Below are 18,540 nucleotides of genomic sequence, written 5' to 3' on the forward strand. Positions count from 1 at the left end.
CAGAGATTATCTGCTCTGGTGTGGCACACAAGTAGAGATCTACTCCCACGTTTTGGGCCGTGCGGATCTTATTGGGTCATTATTGTGGAGTTTATACAGCTATATTGTCAAGATGTCAAAAATACGTGACACGTGCATGACCTTGATGTATTATGGGCAGGGCTTATTGTGGGCCAGACTTGTTTCAGTAAAATAGGGCATATCCTGTAACCTGGGCAGCTGAGTTGTACCTGGGCAGCACAGGCTCTAGACTGAATCTCCACTTCTGCTTCCACAGGAACATTGATACTCTGATTGTTGACATCTATCCTGTGCTAGACACACCGGCCAAGCAAGTGATCTGGCAGTTTATCTATCAGCTACTGACATATGAGGAGCAGGAACATTGTCACCAGAAGATTGCCAGATTCCTGGGATACAAGGCAGCAGCAGGTGAGGCGTCCTGATTGGAAAAGGACAATTTTCCTATTGTGCATAGCTGCCCGAGGAGAGTGACCTGTGGAATCTGAGTAAGACATGATTGAGCAAGGAGAGTAGAGGAAGACAGGAGCCTTTTGTGTTGTAGGCTGCCCTTGTTCAAGAAACTGTCAAAACGATCACTTCACATTGGAGCTCTAACACAAATCTCTGACATTTTATACATTTGTTCATGCACTCATATAATTCTCACAGCACTTTGCAAGATTTTGTAAAGGGGAGGTTTCGAGTAACAGATGCACAGATCTTCTATGTGCTGCAGTGCCATCTGATTGACTGTCTCAGTCCTTTAATTCTCACACACACATTCATTCAGATATACATACATATGCTCATGCCCCGTCTTCCTCATCACCTGACCCTTTATCCACTTGTCCCTCAAACTACCTCCTCTTTTTACTGGCCCCACTCAATCTCACTCGATCTTCCTTCTTCACTCACCTGCCATCTCAGCAACCTCTCCATGTGGTCACCCTCCATCTTTTGGGGCAGGTGGAGTGCACTCCACGATCAGTATCTTACTGCCAATATTATATCGTAGTATTCTGAGATTCACTGAGTCAGCGTCTCCAGATTAACTGTGAGTTTCAGTGCCTTGAAGTTCACTACATGTCATCATGAGTCCAGATGAATAGTGTTTCTGCATTTACTCTGTGTCAGTGCTTCTGGATTCACTCTGATGTTATCTCTGGATTTACTCTGAAATTGTTGTGGATTGACTCTGTGTAGTGCCTCTGGATTCTTTCTGTGTCAGTGCCTCTGGTTTCACTCTGTCAGTTACTCTGGATTCACTCTCTGCTAGTTCTGCTGGAGTTTACCTGGCCTTTAGTCCTCCCAATTCAGTGTTCTTCTTAGAGCTTTCAAGTTAACTCTGCCTTAGAATTGCAAATGCATTGTTTAATTCCATCCACATTCATGCTCTCCTGTGCTCAAGAAATGAAGTGAGAGTGACTGCCCTTGACAGCATTTAACTGAGTCTGGTATCAAGTAGCCTGCTAAAACTGTTGAGAGCGAGCTTCATGGAACACGAAAATGATTGGAATCATACCATACACTCAAGAAGATGATTATATTTTTGTGGTCAATCATCCTAATCCCAGAAAATCTCTGCAGGAGTTCCTCAGGGCAGTGTCCCAGCCCCAACCATCTGCAGCTGCTTCATTACTTACCTTGAAGAAGGGTTCCGACCCAAATATTCAGAGCCTGAAGAAGGGTTCTAACCGGAATCATCATCCATCCTTTTTCTCCAGAGATGTTGCCTGACTCGCCGAGTTACTCCAGAACTTTGTATCTATCGTTAATTGCCTAACTTTCTTCATAAAGTCAGAAGAGAGGATGATTATACCTTTCACAACTCCTCAGCTATTGAACAAGCTCTTGGTTTAATTGAGCAAGATCAAGTCAACATTTAGGCATTGGTTGATAAGTGGTAAGTGACATTCAATCCACAGATGTGTTGGGTAATGTCCACCTTCAACAAGAGAAAGTATAATCTCTACCCTTGACATTCAAATATATTACCATTGCTGAGTATCCTGGAGATCACCATTGACCAGAAAGTCAACTGGACCACCCACATCAGTATGGGTGTAGTAATCAGTCACGTTGGTAATTAGTCTTCCAATCACTGATTTCACATGCATATTTTGGCTGCTCCTGGCGATTTTTCACTCATGTAGGATGTGTCCAGTGACTTGCCATTACACACTGCCCATGCTTGGCGATGCTTACTCACATGGGGTGTACTGTTGACATTTCACTGTAAACTTGCCATGCCTGGAGATTTCTCACTCTCCCATGGGTAGTGGTGGGCAATTATTCATTCATACATGGAATGTACCTCGTAATTTCTCACTCGCATGTTGTGTACTTATGAAATCTCACAAAGTTACCATGCTTTTTGATTTGTCAATCACACTATCTAAATCTAGTGATTTCTCATTCGCATCAATACTTTCATTCACACCCAGTGTACCTGGTGATTTATTTCTCCTTTGTAGGATAATCCTTTGTATAATAGACTTTGTATTGAAAGTTGTTGAAAATGATTAACGTACAGCCATAGTGATCCTCAGATCTTCAATCACTATTGACCCATTTTCCTCTCCACAGAGTCTGTAGAAGGTGAACTGATAAATGAAGGCCCACGTCATAACTCTGTGCGTACGTCATCAGTCTATCACGGTAGTGTGCGTGCTCGAGCTGCAAATGACAGCACAACAGGTCAGTATATTTACATGTGTGATTTAAGGAGAATAAGTCCTTGCAAAGGGATTTGAGATTCTGCCTTCCTGGATTGACTGTTCCAATGCACTCTTGGCAGGATTTCTTCATTCTAGTGCTATCTACGTAATTAAAACTCGTGTTGCCCCATTCTCCTGTCTTTATTTCACCCATCACCCTTCTGCTAGTTCCTGACTAAACAAAGTTAAGCTTAATTTTAAATTGTCATTCTTTATTAAATCGCTCCATGATATTCACTACCTATGTAAACTCATTCTGTCCACCAAATGCTCAATTACTCAGAAATGTCTTAATACTGCATTAACATGATTTGTTCTACAATTTTTGGGACATTGTGCAGACAGATTTTGATAGATTTCTAGACTTTGAAAATCTCACTGCAAAAAAAATTTCAATCGACACCAAATGTATGCTAGGACCAAAAACATTCCCATAGGGAAACCAGGAGACAAACCTCGGACTTTGAATCTGACTTAATTTCACCAATTTGCAATCTACTAAATGCAAGCTTTATTTTGGCTTAATGCTATACATGTAAATCACCAAAACAAAAATCGCAAAAATGAAATATACTTGCGTTAATGAATTGAGGGTTACTCCCTCTCAAACAGGCGCTAAATCCAGCCAGAGAATCATAGAGAGTCAGAGTGATACAGTCTAGAAACAGGCCCTTCGGCCCAACTTGCCCACACTGGCCAACATATTCCAGCTGCACTAGTCCCACCTGCCTGCGCTTGGTCCATATCTCTCCAAACCTGTCCGATCCAAGCACCTGTCTAACTCTTTCTTAAACATTGGGATAGTCCCAGCCTCAACTACCTCCTCTGGCAGCTTGTTCCATACACCCACCGCCCTTTGTGTGAAAAAGATACCCCTAAGATTCCTATTAAATATTTTCCCTTCACCTGAACCCTGGTCCTCAATTCCCCTACTTTGGGTAAGAGATTCTATGCATCTACCCGATCAATTCCTCTCATGATTTTATACATCTCGATAAGATCACCCCTCATCCTCCTGCGCTCCAAGGAATAGAGAGCCAGCCAATCTCTGGAACTCTCTGCCACAGAGGGTAGTTGAGGCCAGTTCATTGGCTATATTTAAGAGGGAGTTAGATGTGGCCCTTGTGGCTAAGGGGATCAGGGGGTATGGAGAGAAGGCAGGTACGGGATACTGAGTTGGATGATCAGCCATGATCATATTGAATGGCGGTGCAGGCTCGAAGGGCCGAATGCCCTACTCCTGCACCTAATTTATATGTTTCTATGTTTCAACCTCTCCCTATAGCACAGACCCTCTAGTCCTGGCAACATTCTCGTAAATCTTCTCTGAACCCTTTCAAGCTTGACAATATATTTCCTATAACACGGTGCCAGGCAGATGCATTATTTGTTGCCACGTAGGCAACAAAAATGGTACGCGCACAGATCTCAACCACTGAGTAAATCATAGATTTAGAGAAAATGTATGATGCAAAAATAAGCCATTCATCCATTGCGTCTGTGTAAGTGGCAAAAGAGAGCTACCCAATGAATGTTGAGCATTTAACCTGACTACATCATTATTGTCCTCTTTTGTAAAGGTGGCTGCTGAGTATTCATTAGGGCGCAAACTTTCTACACATAGGCTACCTTTTCAGTCTCGACTGGGCCCATGTCTTACTTGCTTTATATGGTCATATAAAACCTCTTCAGATTATCTTTGTTTTTATCTACCTTTGACTTTCAATAGCCTTGACATCCGATTCTTTCTGCGAGAGCTACATTCCTCTTGTCTCCTCCTCTCCCCACGTCATTCACCATAGTAATTCCCCCCCACCAGGATTCTCTTAAACCTCACCTTCCCAACTCTGCTCTTTAATTTAGTTGAGTTCCTCCACTAGTGACAATGAAATGGTCTTTCTGCTCACAAACTGCACAAAGGTTGTTCATTTGCACATGTGTTTGATAGCCTTTTGTGAGAGAATTTGGCAGCGAGGAGCAGCCCATTTAAGAGGCCTTTCAATAACATACATTTATTAGGAGCCATTCTGGCCCCCTGTATCTGTGGATTGGTTTACTACTTACTCACTGTATTAATCTTTCTGTTTGTAATTCATTTTATTACTTTAAAAAACAGGATATTTTTTATCCGTCAATTTAGGTTTGGGGTTGAATTTCTGACGCAGTACATTTGACAAAAGGTAGATTGTTTTGTGAGAACACACCCCCTTGGTTCCTGTCTGCCTCTCCCACATTTAGTCATTAAAGTGAGTTACGTTTAGAGAATAATGCATCACTGTTCATTTTCAGAAGAAATATATACCTTGACATTCAGCCAGGAAAGCAATTTATGGGAGAATTCAAGAGACTTTGTGCAGCACCATCTCTTGTTAACTGACAGTATGAATCTCAGTCTTTATACGAGGGCCACTGAGAGATTTAGGACTGGACATATTTTTAGGGGTTCGTTGGCATTGTGATTGCTGTTAACAATATCATGCTTATGCTGTAGTTGCTCACACCCTTGAGGTTATATACTTTTTTTTTTTTAATTATCTCGGAGTCTTTACATTTAGTTGACGGTTGAGACGATCTTACGAAAGTCAAGGTTAGAAACAAGGAACAGCATATACTGGGGCAGGGCCATGTCCTCCATTGCGAGGGTGAGGCCACATGCAAACCAGAGGAATAGCATCTCGTATCCCGCTTGGCTAGCTTATAACCCAAGAGTATGAACATTTTAGGTAAATACAAACCCTGCCGCTCCTTCTTTTTCACCTCTCTTCCCTGTGCCGCACCTGGACGTGCGTCTATTTCTCCCCTACCCCTTCTCTTCCACCTACATTCCTTCCTCTAGCTTTACAATTTTTAACTTTTCGATCTTTTTGTCTATAACCACCTGTCTTTTCCTCTGTGGCCTTTGTCCAACCATCTGCCTATCAACCCCCCCCCCCCCCCCCCCATACCTGTATTACTTGCCAAGCTTTGACCAGTTCCTTCTCTTGCAGCTTTCTCGTTGTTCTTCTCACAGCTTTCTCCACCCGCCCCCGCCACCACAATTAGTCTGAAGAGGGGTCACTAGTTTTGTTTAGTCACATGCATTGAGATTCAGTGAAAAGTTTTTGTTTGTGTGCAATCCAGTAAAAATCCAGTAAAAAAAAAAAGACTTTGCATGATTGTAATCAAGCCGTCCACAATGCACAGATAAAGGATAAAGGACGCAACATTTGGTGCAAGGTAAAGTCTGATTAAAGATAGTTCAAAGATCTCCAATAAGGTAGCTGGGAGTTCAGGACAGCTCTCTAGTTGGTGATAGGATGGTTCATTTGCCCGATAACAGCTGGGAAGAAAATATCCCTATATCTGGAGGTATGCGTTATCAAACACCTGTACCTTTTGCCTAATGAGAAGAGGGAGTGAGCACGGTGAGACTGGTCCTTGATTATGCTGGTGACCTAGCTGAGGCAGTGTTAAGTATAGATTGAGTAAATGGAAGGGAAGTTGATTTGTGTGGTCCGCGTTCTCTGTAATTTCAGAGCTCTCTGTAATTTCTTGTGGTCTTGGATGGAACTGTTCCCAAACTATGCTGTGATTTTCCCCAATACAATGCTTTCTATGGCACATCTGTAGAAGTTGGTGATGGTTGTTTGGCTCATGCCAAACTTCCTAAGCCTTCTAAGGAAGTAGAGGCATTAGTGTGCATTCTTGGCCATAACATAGATGTTGTTGGTCCAGAACAAATTGCTGGTAATATCTATATTACTAAAAGTCTGATCTTGACTGCTTTTGGCCCACTGTGCCGCGATTTCTGAGAGAACGCTGCCGCCTACGGCCATCATTTTTGGCCACCTCGCTCAGAGCCCATGTCTGCCTTCCTGGGAATGGTTTCCGGTTGGGGGACTATTAATGTTCTGCAGAGATGCTGCCTGACATGCTGAGTTATACCTGAAATTTGTGTCTTTTTTGACATGTCGCAAGTTTGCACCTCTGATGGTGCGACACTTACTTGGTACACAAATGGAGTACCATCGTACATTTTGTTTTCAAGTTAAAATGTGTAATTTAAAAAACATTGAACAGGTACATGGATAGGTAAGGTTTGGAGCGATATGGGCCAAAATGCAGGCAAATGAGACTAGCTTAGATGGGGCATCTTCCGAGGCATGGATGAGTTGGGCAGAAGCACTTGTTTCTGAGCCAGATGACTATTTTTCTGGAATAGAACTTGAACATAAATTTCTTACATATATACCGCACATCCCTCAAAGTTAGACTTTATAACTTAGTCCATTATAACCCTGAATGTGCCATGTTTTCAAAGCTGCATATCAGGTGTCCATGCATGTTTTATGCAGGAGCTCCAGGGGAAGCAGCAGATGTTCATACGCACCTAACTCCTGGGGAACGACAATCAGGAGATGGCACATCTCTACCAGAAACACCCAACTTGCGAAAGGTGAGTGGTTATGGTCTTGTTTATTTTCAGCTACCTCTTTGTGAACCATTATCCTTCTCACACGTGCCTCCCAGTGAAACATTCACAGTAACTACGACATCATTTTATCACACCTACCACTTAATATCCCCCACTGTTTATCTGTTCATCCAGCTCAATCTCATATCACTATCCTCTTGTGCTTGCCATTTTCTCTATCTGCATTCTGCATTCAATCTTCCACATCACTTACCTTTTTCACCCACGTTGCTTGTTATTTACCATCCGCCTCAATGGCTCCAATCACAGACCTTCTTCACACTCACCAGATTTGCTTTCCTAAGCATTCCTATATTTCAGTCTTTAATTCATCATTCTCCATTCTAATTCAACACACATCTGCCTCTCACCATTTTTGTTTGCTCACATGTCATTGGCTCTTTTACTTCACTTGCCTGGCACTAACCCTTATCCGTCAATCATCTAAAGCACAAAAGGACACAAAGTGCAGGAATAACCTGGCAGGTCAGACAGAGATGGGAGAATAAGGACGGAAGAGACAGTGACTTTTTGCCTCCATCACAGTGAGGAGGTGCCTGGTGAACTCACTGGGAGGCACGTGGATGTTAATTTGTGTTTATTGTGTGTTTTGTTGTTTATTATTATTATATATGTATGACTGCAGGCAACAAAATTTCGTTCAGACCGAAAGGTCTGAATGACAAATAAAGGAATCTAATCTAAAGTCTCTTCAGATTTCTTCTCCGTCTTACGATCAGTCTGAAGAAGGGTCTTGACCCAAAATGTCACCTATGCGTGTTCTCCAGAGATGCTACCTGACATTGTGAATTATTCCAACGCTTAATGTCCTTTTCGATCAATCATCTCAGACGCAACACAATTACACATTCATCTCTTGCCCTTTGCTACTCACCCATCGCTAACACATTCAGCTATCACCCATCAATCACTCGTTGTTATCTTCACCCATCATACACGCTTCTATATTGCTCGCCTGTCATTCATCCTTTTCCATTGCACGCTTGTCACTCACTCTTCGCCATCATTCACCCGTTATTTGGCCTTCACTTACCGTTCCCCACCCAAGTTGCCACCCAGACATTCACTTTTCAAACTTTTCTTCATAATTGTTCCATCACAGAACCTTCTCCACCACACTGCTCTCACCGCACTCTGTCATTCCTCCGTCACTTACCCTGCCAATCAAGGTCAAAAATTTAGTTTAAATTAGTGATACAGCGGGGAAACAGGCCCTTCGCGCCGACCAGCGATCCCCGCACATTTACAATACACTACACACATTAGGAACAATATTACACTTATACCAAGCCAATGAACCTACATACCTATAAATCTTTGGAGTGTGGGGGGGTAAACTGGATCTCGGAGAAAACCTACGCAGTCACAGGGAGAACTTACAAACTCCGTACAGACAGCAAAGTTGCCCAACTTTGACAATACACTGTGCCATATTGTCTCTGATTTGACAGTCTGTGCTCAAGTAGATCTAATCAGTGTGTAGAAAGGAACTGCTGATGCTGGTTTATTCCGGATAGACACAAAGTGCTGGATTAACTCAGCGGATCAGGCAGCATCTCCGGCGAAAAAGGTTGTATTTCGGGGTTGCAACTCTTCTTCAGACTGAAAGTAGAGGGGGTGTGACTTTGTTTCTATCTAATCAGTATTCTTGTTACACCTTTATGTGTGTCTCTCTCTAATGCTAACTGGAGTGGGACTTTATTTTTGCAGATATCACCTGTTTATGCTGAAATAGAAGCTCGTGGAGTGACCAACTACTCAGGGAAAATGACGCAACTGTCCATGCCCAGAACCTCTCCAGTAGCTGAACAGCTGAGTCATTCAGGTGGGGTGATGTAATTTTTGGCATGGGTTTTTGCTGACTGAACCCTGATGTTCCACTCTACCTGGACCTGGCCCAAATCACTGCTGGTTTTTGTTGGAAACTTAAAAGAATTTCCACAACACCTTTCAGACAATTGGTCTGTTCCAAGATATTGCAGCCTACCAGCTACTTTTGGTCCTCATTGGATTGATGGATTAGCTGAATGAACATTTTCTGCAATCATCAGCAGAGGCTGCTGAGGGCTCACTTTTACATAGTGCTTGACTATTATTACACCCAGCACTACTTTCCCAATGTTGGGGGAGTCCAGAACCGGGGGACCACAGTTTAAGGATATGGGGTAGGCCATTTAGAACGGAGATGAGGAAAAACTTTTTCACCCAGAGAGTTGTGAATTTGTGGAATTCTCTGCCTCAGAAGGCAGTGGAGGCCAATTTTCTGGATGCTTTCAAGAGCTCTTAAAAATAACGGAGTCAGGGGATATGGTGAGAAGGCAGGAACGGAGTACTGAATGTGGATGATCGGCCATGATCACAGTGAATGGCAGTGCTAGCTCGGCCGAATGGCCTACTCCTGCAATTGTCTATTGTCTATTGCCTACCTCAGGACATGCTATGTGTTGCACAGCCAATGAAGTATTTTTGAAATGGGGTACCTATTATAATGTGGGAGAGGAGACAGCATCATCCCGAACCAGGTGCAGTGGCCACTGAAGCCTCCTCAACTACCGTCATTGTGTTGTGGAATCATGCGGTAAAGCAACACAGAAGGAGGCCATCCGGCCTGATGTATCTTTGCCATGTACAAGGGACTTGGCTAACACAACACACTGTAGTGCTAAACAGACGACATTTAATGATACTTATTTTATGAAAATAAGTGGAAACTTGTTTGAATTTATTATTTCTGCTTTTTGCCTCAGGAAGTCGAAGGTTGATGCTGAGACAGACTGAGCCCCTTCCTGTACAGTCCTGTTTCTGTCCGCCCCCCAACGAACCCTCCCCAACTAATTCGGACTCCCACCCATATGTCAGCTTGGATAGCAGCCCTAGCCCCTCTTCACAGAAAATGGAGATCATGAGTAGCCCCCCAAACCGCAGGAAGAAACTCTTCACCTTCTCCCGGCCGCCCCGTAGCCGTGATACAGACCGCTTTCTGGATGCCTTGAGTGAGCAGCTGGGTCAGAAGGTGACTCCCATGGACGATTTTATGAACCCAGAGCATGACTATGAAGAAGTAAGCTTTCCAAATATAAAAGTAGAGTTGTTAGTAGGTGCAGAAGTTCCATTGTAGCGAGCCTGAGCCAGACATGGGTCTGTTAGTGAAATAACTGCATTTATGGTTGGTGGTCTTTTGAGGAGGGTAGGTATCAGCGTGGTTGGGGTGTCAGCAATAGGAAGTAGATGAGGGTCTGTGGATTTGTGAATGGGAAGTAGATGCGAACCTGGGGATTTGTGGGTGCAATGGAGATATGGAGAAGAGGATTTGTGGAATGGGATCCATTTGTGGGATTGGGAATTTGCAGATTGGAATGAAATGTACGGATGGGGATTTGTGGATAGATGGGAATGTGCATGGGAATCAGATGTGGGGGTGGGGATACATTGATGGGAAGCAGATCAGAGGATGGGGATTTTGAAGATTTGTGGAGATGTAGACATGAATAAGAAGGCCGGGATGGATATTTGTGGATGGGAAGGAGACATGGGATTGGGATTTGGGTTAAAATGGAGATGGAGATTTTTGGATGGGAAGCAGATGAGAATATGGCTGTTTGTGAATGGGAAAGAGATGTGGGGATGAGTATTTGTGGATAGGAAGGAGTTGGGGATAGGTATTTGTGGATGGGAACGGGACATGGGGATGGGGATTTGTGGATGAGATGGAGATGAAGATTTGTGGATGAAAAGCAGGTGAAAATATGGGGGTTCTTTGATGGGAAAGATGGGTATTTGTAGATATGATGGAGATGGGGACGGGGATTTGTGAATGAGAAGGAAATTTTGACATGGGGATTGGGAATGGCATTGGGATTTGTGGATCGGAATGGGATATGGGCATGGAGATTGGGAAAACGGATGGGGGGGGGTTTGTTAATGGGAAACAAATCTGGGAATGAAGTTTTTCTTTCTGTTTGATTTGGTAATTTTATCCTTAGATGACCTTTCACGATGAGCAGGAAATCTATGGTATGAATGACCCAAGCAGCCCAAGTGAGTACGTCAGTAGCAGTGAAGATGGAAGCTCCTTGACCTATTCTTCATGTTCGGACCCTATCCCACCTCCTCCTCAAAGCCCCCCTCCCCCTCCACCCATACAGTTCAATGACCCCAAACCCATCACTTTAATCTCAGAATTAAAACAAGTTATTCCACCTCCACCCCCACCTCCACTGCCTCCACCCCCTTCTTACACCTCCAGCCATTTCCAGTCCAAGCCCCTTCCACCTCCTCCTCCTCCACCCCCTCCTCCACCACCTCCCTTGCCAGCTTCTTCAGCTCGACTGCACCGTGGCTTTCACCGGAGAAGCGAATCCAGTCACATGAGTGTGAAGAGGCTGCGTTGGGAGCAAGTGGAGAACTCCGAGGGAACCATCTGGGGTCAGGTACATGAAACAGCATTCAACTGCTGTTTTTTCCTAATCTGCCATGTTTAATGCTTCAATAAGTGGGGTAGTGGATTAGCTGGACATAGAAGGGGTTCTGACTGGGAAGAAAGGGAATGTTAGGACAGTAACCAGTGGGAAGCACAGGAATTATTGAGCATTTCCAGGGTTTGCTTTTAATTTCCTGGACTAAAGGTATATGCTCCCCCTGTTGAATATGCATTATTTTTTCTTGTGTAAAGTCAGTGCTGTAACAGGGTCAATCACAGGCCTCCCTTGTGAGAGGGAGCACTGGGATCTATCACTGTGGATAAGGGGACAATTCAATGTCATGCCTTAAAAATATTAACCCATCTGTTTATCAGATGTCACCAGCTAATGCCCACAAATCATTTTCATTTGCACTCAGTTTGGAGAAGACTCAGATTATGACAAGTTGAGTGACATGGTGAAGTATTTGGATCTGGAGCTGCATTTTGGGACCCAGAAACCAAACAGTAAGTGACAACTTAGTTTTTCCTACCCAATGAGCAGAACATCTGTCAGGCTGAAATGACTACAGCGTACACTACATTGCGGGTGCATGCTCAAATGTATACATGTTACTGTGATCACATTGTATTTTAATGAAGCTGGTTGCCTCTGTGATGATTCAATGCATTTTAATTATCTCCTTTCCAAAAATTGGTCCATTGGGAAATGTATGGCTTAGACAAAGGGAGTTGGTATTGACATGAGGATTTGTGTGAGACTGGTTACATTTCTTATTCTTTCATATTCTTTGCAGAAGCAAGTTTTGTACCTCAAACACTTAAGAAGAAGGATGTGGTGGAGGTACTGTCCCGTAAAAAGGCGTACAACACATGTGAGTGCCGATTGCCCTAAACAGCCAACAGCGGGCATAGAAAGCCCTGTTTTAATTATAAAAACTCACATACACGTTCCCTTAGGTGAAACATCATTCCATCTCTTGAAGAGAAACATTTCTTGCATGGATTTAAGTTCTGGAGCTGGGTTTGGAAGGTAGCCAGTGAAAGAATAGCTGAGGGTTGGGACGTTAACTAGTAATTAGTCCAAAACCCTAGGCTCTTGGGTCCACACTCCTATATTCCAGTCTCCAGAAGCAGATAGTAACCGAGAAAGAAAAGGGAATGGGGGCCAGGTAGATCTCATAGCTCCAGAGACCTGGGTTTTGATCCTAGCCTCTGAACCTTCGGTATGGAGTTTGCACATTCCCCCTGTCACCATATGGGTTTGCCCCAGATGCTCTGGTTTCCATCCACATCCCAAATGGTAGGTTGCCACCTATGCAGGGAAGGTTAATTGGCTACAGTATGTTCCCCTATATGTGAGTGGCGATAGGAGAATCTGGAGAAATGTGAAAATGGGTTTATGGGATTGTTGTGAGAAGGCAATAGACTTCTATGTCGCAAGGAGATATGGGAAATAGAAATCTGAGAAGATACTTCTATGATGTAGTCACAGAGGCTGTTAGGCGCCTGGGGCATGCTGCCATGGGTGATGGTGGAGCAAGGTTTAATAACGGTATTTAAGAGGTATGGATATGCAGAGAATGGAGGGATATGGATCATATGCAGGCAGATGAGATTCGTTTATCTTGGCATTATGTTTGGCACAGACATTGTGGTCTGAAGGATCAGTTCCTGAGCTGTACTTTTCTATGTTCTATGAAGGAGAAAATGCCAGTAAAGCCCCCACACCAGCAGTGGAATTTGGGTCCTCCTCTGAATACGAAATTAAGCGTCAATCGACATTTTTTAAGTTACTTGAACATAGATGCTGTAAACTAGAAGCAGGACCACCACTGAACCATGGCTGGGAAGGAGCAGCGAGTCAGGCCTGTGATATTTGAGAATCAGTCTAGGGCATTGGGAACTGCTGATAGAAGGAAGCAGAATCAGGTGCTGAGAATGAACAGAAAAAGTGGAAGTTCAGAGAAAGAATTGAAGTGTTTTCTCTGAAATGTCAGAGGTTGAGGGAAGAACTGATTGAATTATATAAAATTATGAGAGGTATAGGTGGGATAGATAGTCGGAATCCTTTTTTTCCAGGGTGGAAATGTCAAGGACTAGAGGGCATGTTTAAAATGAGAGTTGGTAAGTTGAAGGGAGATGTGTGGAACAACGTCTTTACACAGAGAGTGGATGGCTGGAACGCATTGCCAGGAGTGGTGGTGAAGGCAGATACGATAGTGACATTTAAGAGGCTTTTAGATAGGCACATGGATATGCAGGGAATGGAGGGATATGGATCACATGCAGGCAAAGGAGGTTAGTTTAACTTGGCATCATGTTCCACATGGACATTGTGGGCTGAAGGGCTGGTTCCTGTGCTCTACTGTTTTATGTTCTATGGAAGAAAGTTGTGGGAGCTCCATATATAGGAATATCTGGGCTTAAGCAGAGCAAAAAACAAAGGCACAGCATAGGGAGGGAACAAGGATGGGCCACAGAGAGTATGTTGGGACAGCTACTGATCATATATTAGTTATTAGCTTTCCTTCAGATTCATTTTACAGATTTAGTTGTCAGTGGCTCATAAAATCCAATCTGTCTCCGCCTCTCTTGTTTTGACTGATTCTCCTGCGCCTTCATTTCTAACAGCTATTCTCATCGCCCACTTGAAACTCTCAGCACTGGAGCTCCGCCAGATCCTTATGACAACGGAGAATGATCGGTTGGAGCCCTCACACATTAAACAGTTGCTCCTCTATGCCCCTGATGAGGAAGAACTGAAGAACTTCAAGCGACATTCAGATAATCCTAGTAAACTAAGTGAGCCAGACAAATTTGCCATGCAGGTAGGTGTCAGAGAAACTTTGTTCCACATCCACGGCCCTCCACAGTCTGCGCTGTATTTTAGAGAGAACAAATTGAGAAAAAAATAATTCCTCTGGTGCAAGATGTTCTGAAAACGAATTCAATCTAGGAAGTTCGAGAGTAATATGAAGTAGTGGTTGGTGAAAAATTGGAACTCTTTTATTCAGCAACATTTTGAGTTTGGGGATGATTGAATCTGCACTTTTTTTATTATATTACTCACGTATTGGATGTTGTCACCTCTGGCAAGGTCTACATTTATAGTCTATCCTTAATTACCCTTGAGATGGTAGTGGTGAGGATGCATTCTCAGTCCCCTCCTACACTCCCTGTAGTCTTTCAACTGTACGACTAACTTCATCTACATGTTTGCAGATGACACCACTGTTGTGGGCTAAATCACGAACAATGACAAGATGGAGTGCATGCCCCAGTCAGCAACAATGGCGCCTCAGCGGAAATGGTTGAGAGCTTCAAGTTAATTGGCGTTAATATCACTAACCGTCTGTCGTGCACCAACCACATGGATAGAACAGCCAAGAAGGCACACCAACACCTCTATTTCCTGAGGAGACTGAGGAAATCAACATTTCTCCAGTGACTCTTACAAATTTCTATTGATGCATCATAGACAGCATAGTGTTGGGTTGCTTCACGGTTTGGGGGCAGCTCTGCCCAAGACTGCTAGAAAATGCAGTAGATGTAGCCCAGTCTATCACACAGACCAGACCAGCACCCTCCCCAGATACTTCCCCCTGCAACCTCAGAAGATGAAACACTTGCCTCGATACGGCTTCCCTCACATTCATCCAGGGGACCACACAAGCCCCTCCAGGTAAGACAGAGGTTCACGTTCACCTCCTCTAACCTCATCTACAGTATTCAGTGTTCCCGATGTGGCCTCATTTACATCAGCGAGACAAAGCGTAGAATCCACAACTGTTTCGCCGAACACTTGCCCTCAGTCTACCAAGGCCTTCTGGATCTCCTGGTGGCTTAGCATCTTAACTCTTCTTCTCATTCCCATACTAACCTTTGTCATGGACCTCCTTCATTGCCTGAGTGATGCCACACACAAACTGGAGGAACTACACCACTTGGCTAGCTTACCTCCCAATGGTATGAACATTGAATTCTCCAATTTTATGTAACCAAGCATCTCCCCCCCCCCCCCCCCCCCCCCCCCCCTCCGCACACTTGTTCCACCTATTGAGTGAAAGCAGATGGATGAATAGCAGGATAAACTGATATTGTAAAAAATATTGCTTTATACTGCTCACTGCAGTATCTCAGAAGGTGTATACTACTTCAAGAAAGGAGAGGAAAATGTGTGTCCCTGCTTCATATCTTTGACCTTGAACTAACCTTATTTAGACATGCATGAAACAACTTTCTCTCTGTATCCTTTTATATGTAGATGCTGTCTGTGAAAGAGTATAAAATCAGGTTGAGGAGCTTGCATTTCAAAATCACACTGCAAGAGAAGACTGAGGAGATTAAAGCTGGATTGCAGTGTATCTACAAGGCCTCTGTTGAATTGAAAAGTGGCAAAAAGCTGGCAAAGATTCTGGAGGTAAGAAATCAATTCTGGCATTTGAACTGGTTGCAATTCGGCCTCTAATGCAAAGCATTCCAATACTGTGCTGTGCCATACTTCTCTGGCCTGGTATGATTGTTATGCTGGTCAGGATTTGAGCCCATGATTCAGGCAGAGTTTCATACAATACAAAACCGCTGTACTATTGGGGGTCTATTGGATAAAATGCTAAAATGCTACGTATTCTCTTGAGTAGATGTAAATAATTACATGTTACTTCACAAAATTGGGGAATGGAAGAATCCCATTTTGTCCTCCCAATCCATACCAGCTTTGTGTCGGGGCAATCAGTTGTCCCAATTACCTGACTTTGGACAGGTAACCTGAATCTGATTTTAAATGGTTTCAAGCTTTTGTATGTGCCATCCAATGGGAGAAGACTGAATGGCCTGGGGTGAAAAATATCACTAGCATCTGCAGATCCTTGACTATGTTAGCTGCTTTATTGAGGCAGTGTCAGATGTAGTCAATGGTGGGGTGGCTGGTCTGTGTGATTGACTAACGCAAGACTTTTGCAACATGGTGACATAGCAGTCGAGCTACTGCCTTACAGCTCCAGAGACCCGGGTGCTTGTCTGTACGGAGTTTGCATATTCTCCCCTTGTCCTGCGTGGGTTTCCTCCGAGATCTTTGGTTTCCTCTCTCACTCCAAAGACGTACTGGTTTGTAGATTAATTAACTTGGTATAAATGTAAAATTGTTTTACATGTTTCACAATTGTTTCACAAGCAACGTTTTGGGCTGGAACCGTTCTTCAGACTGATGGAGTAGGGAGGAGAAAGCTTGAAAAGAGAGGTAGTGTTGGGAGAATACAGGTGCAGATGGGTGATTGGCAGATGGGTGAAATGTGAGTGGGGGGAGGGAGGAGCAGAGGAAAGAGAAGGACTAGAGAACAGCACCTCATATTTCTCTTGGGTAGACTCTGACCCAACAGTATGAACATTGAATTCTCCAATTCAGTACTATCTCCCGACACCACCCTCTCTTTTCCCTGCCCCACTCCAGTGCGCATGTTTCCCTCCAACTCCTATCACCCGAAACAGCCTGCTCCTCTCCTGTCCTTCTTATGTTCAACTCTCATCCGCAAGTCTCACATTTCTCTTTTATTGCCACTTTCCCATCCCCCATGGCCACTTCTACACATATGTCTCCCGTTTTTACATATCACATCCTATTTTTCCCTTTTCTGGCACCCTTTTGTCTCCTTTTCACCTCTAACCTTTTGTCAATACTCCATCTGCCAATCAACCTTCTCCCCTCATCTGTGTGCACTTATCCTTTGCCAAGCTTTGCCCTCCTCCATTTCCAATTTCCTTCTTTCTCCTCCCTACTCCATCAATCTGAATAAGGGTCACAACCTGGCCATTTCCTCCACAGATGCTGCTTGACACTCTGAGTTCCTCCAGCACATTATGTTCTTATCTCTGTGTTTGTTTGTGTGTCTCTGCTAATGTAGCGCTTTTATGGGTGTATATCTTTCTGTCTTGTCGAGCAGTTCCCCGTATGAATTTGCGTGTGTGTATATGTCTTTGCAGGTCTATGTTTACGCATGTGTGTGTGTTGTTCACTTGTGAAAGTTGTGACCCTGAAGTTGGAGCCATATGTTTCCAATGCAAGAATGCTCATAATCTGGTGGGAGAGTGCATAGAGAATCTGTAAATAGCTTCTAAGCTCCCCCCAGTCTAGTTTCAGTCAATAAAATACTGAATCAAGCACTTGCACAACTAAACTTTATTTTGAATAACACAACACCAGTTCCCTCCTACTATACCTAACCACTGCGGGTTCGATCCTTGTATCTGCTTGGCCAAGCTCTTCTAGCCTCGTGCAAGCAGAGACACTCCATAAGGTCATGCAGTCGCAAGCGTTCTTCCTGAAGATCGACATCGGACCTCGAGGGAGCTACCTTTTATAGGTCCCTGAACCTTGAGGGGCCGAACCACATGGGGGTGGTCTCTTTATAAACCAATTAAACATATTAATAATAACAGTATATACTTGACTGTTCCCTAACCCAATAATACAATCTTGAATACATTGTATTCAAAAGAAGCTTTGAGAAGGAAGCAAACAAGAATAAACATTGAAACATGTGCCCTGGGATTCAAACAGTTTCTCAACAGTTCAATCAATCATCAATTAACAGGATGACCATCTCGCAACATTAGTTATATTATTTACAATGCCCATGCAGCGATCCAATCGAAATGATGCATTTAAGGTTTGTTTGCAAAACTGCTATACATTTTTATCAATTTAGGAGAAACAAGGACAATACCATTAGTTTCAATATAATTATGGAGAGGGTCAGAACTGGACCTAGGGTTGAGATTTTTGATTGGAGAAAGGCTAACTTTGATGAGATGCGAAGGATTTAAAAGGAGTGAATTGGGACATTTTGTTTTATGGGAAGGATGTAGAAGAGAAATGGAGGACATTTAAAGGGGACATTTTAAGAGTACAGAATCTTTATGTCCCT

General features: G+C 43.5%; 1 protein-coding gene across 1 annotated transcript in view; it reads left to right on the top strand.

Moving 5' to 3' along the window:
• Positions 1–18,540, top strand: part of grid2ipb (glutamate receptor, ionotropic, delta 2 (Grid2) interacting protein, b) — a 97,131-nt gene that overhangs the window by 60,248 nt on the left and 18,343 nt on the right. The window contains exons 9-18 of the mRNA XM_055651398.1: positions 278–432; positions 2,590–2,700; positions 7,055–7,155; positions 8,905–9,019; positions 9,942–10,255; positions 11,178–11,624; positions 12,034–12,121; positions 12,412–12,489; positions 14,249–14,445; positions 15,882–16,037. Of these exons, the coding sequence (XP_055507373.1) occupies positions 278–432; positions 2,590–2,700; positions 7,055–7,155; positions 8,905–9,019; positions 9,942–10,255; positions 11,178–11,624; positions 12,034–12,121; positions 12,412–12,489; positions 14,249–14,445; positions 15,882–16,037 (1,762 nt within the window). The remainder of the gene's footprint in view (positions 1–277; positions 433–2,589; positions 2,701–7,054; positions 7,156–8,904; positions 9,020–9,941; positions 10,256–11,177; positions 11,625–12,033; positions 12,122–12,411; positions 12,490–14,248; positions 14,446–15,881; positions 16,038–18,540) is intronic.

The sequence above is a fragment of the Leucoraja erinacea genome, chromosome 20, assembly GCF_028641065.1.
Source record: "Leucoraja erinacea ecotype New England chromosome 20, Leri_hhj_1, whole genome shotgun sequence".
Lineage (NCBI taxonomy): Eukaryota > Metazoa > Chordata > Chondrichthyes > Rajiformes > Rajidae > Leucoraja > Leucoraja erinaceus.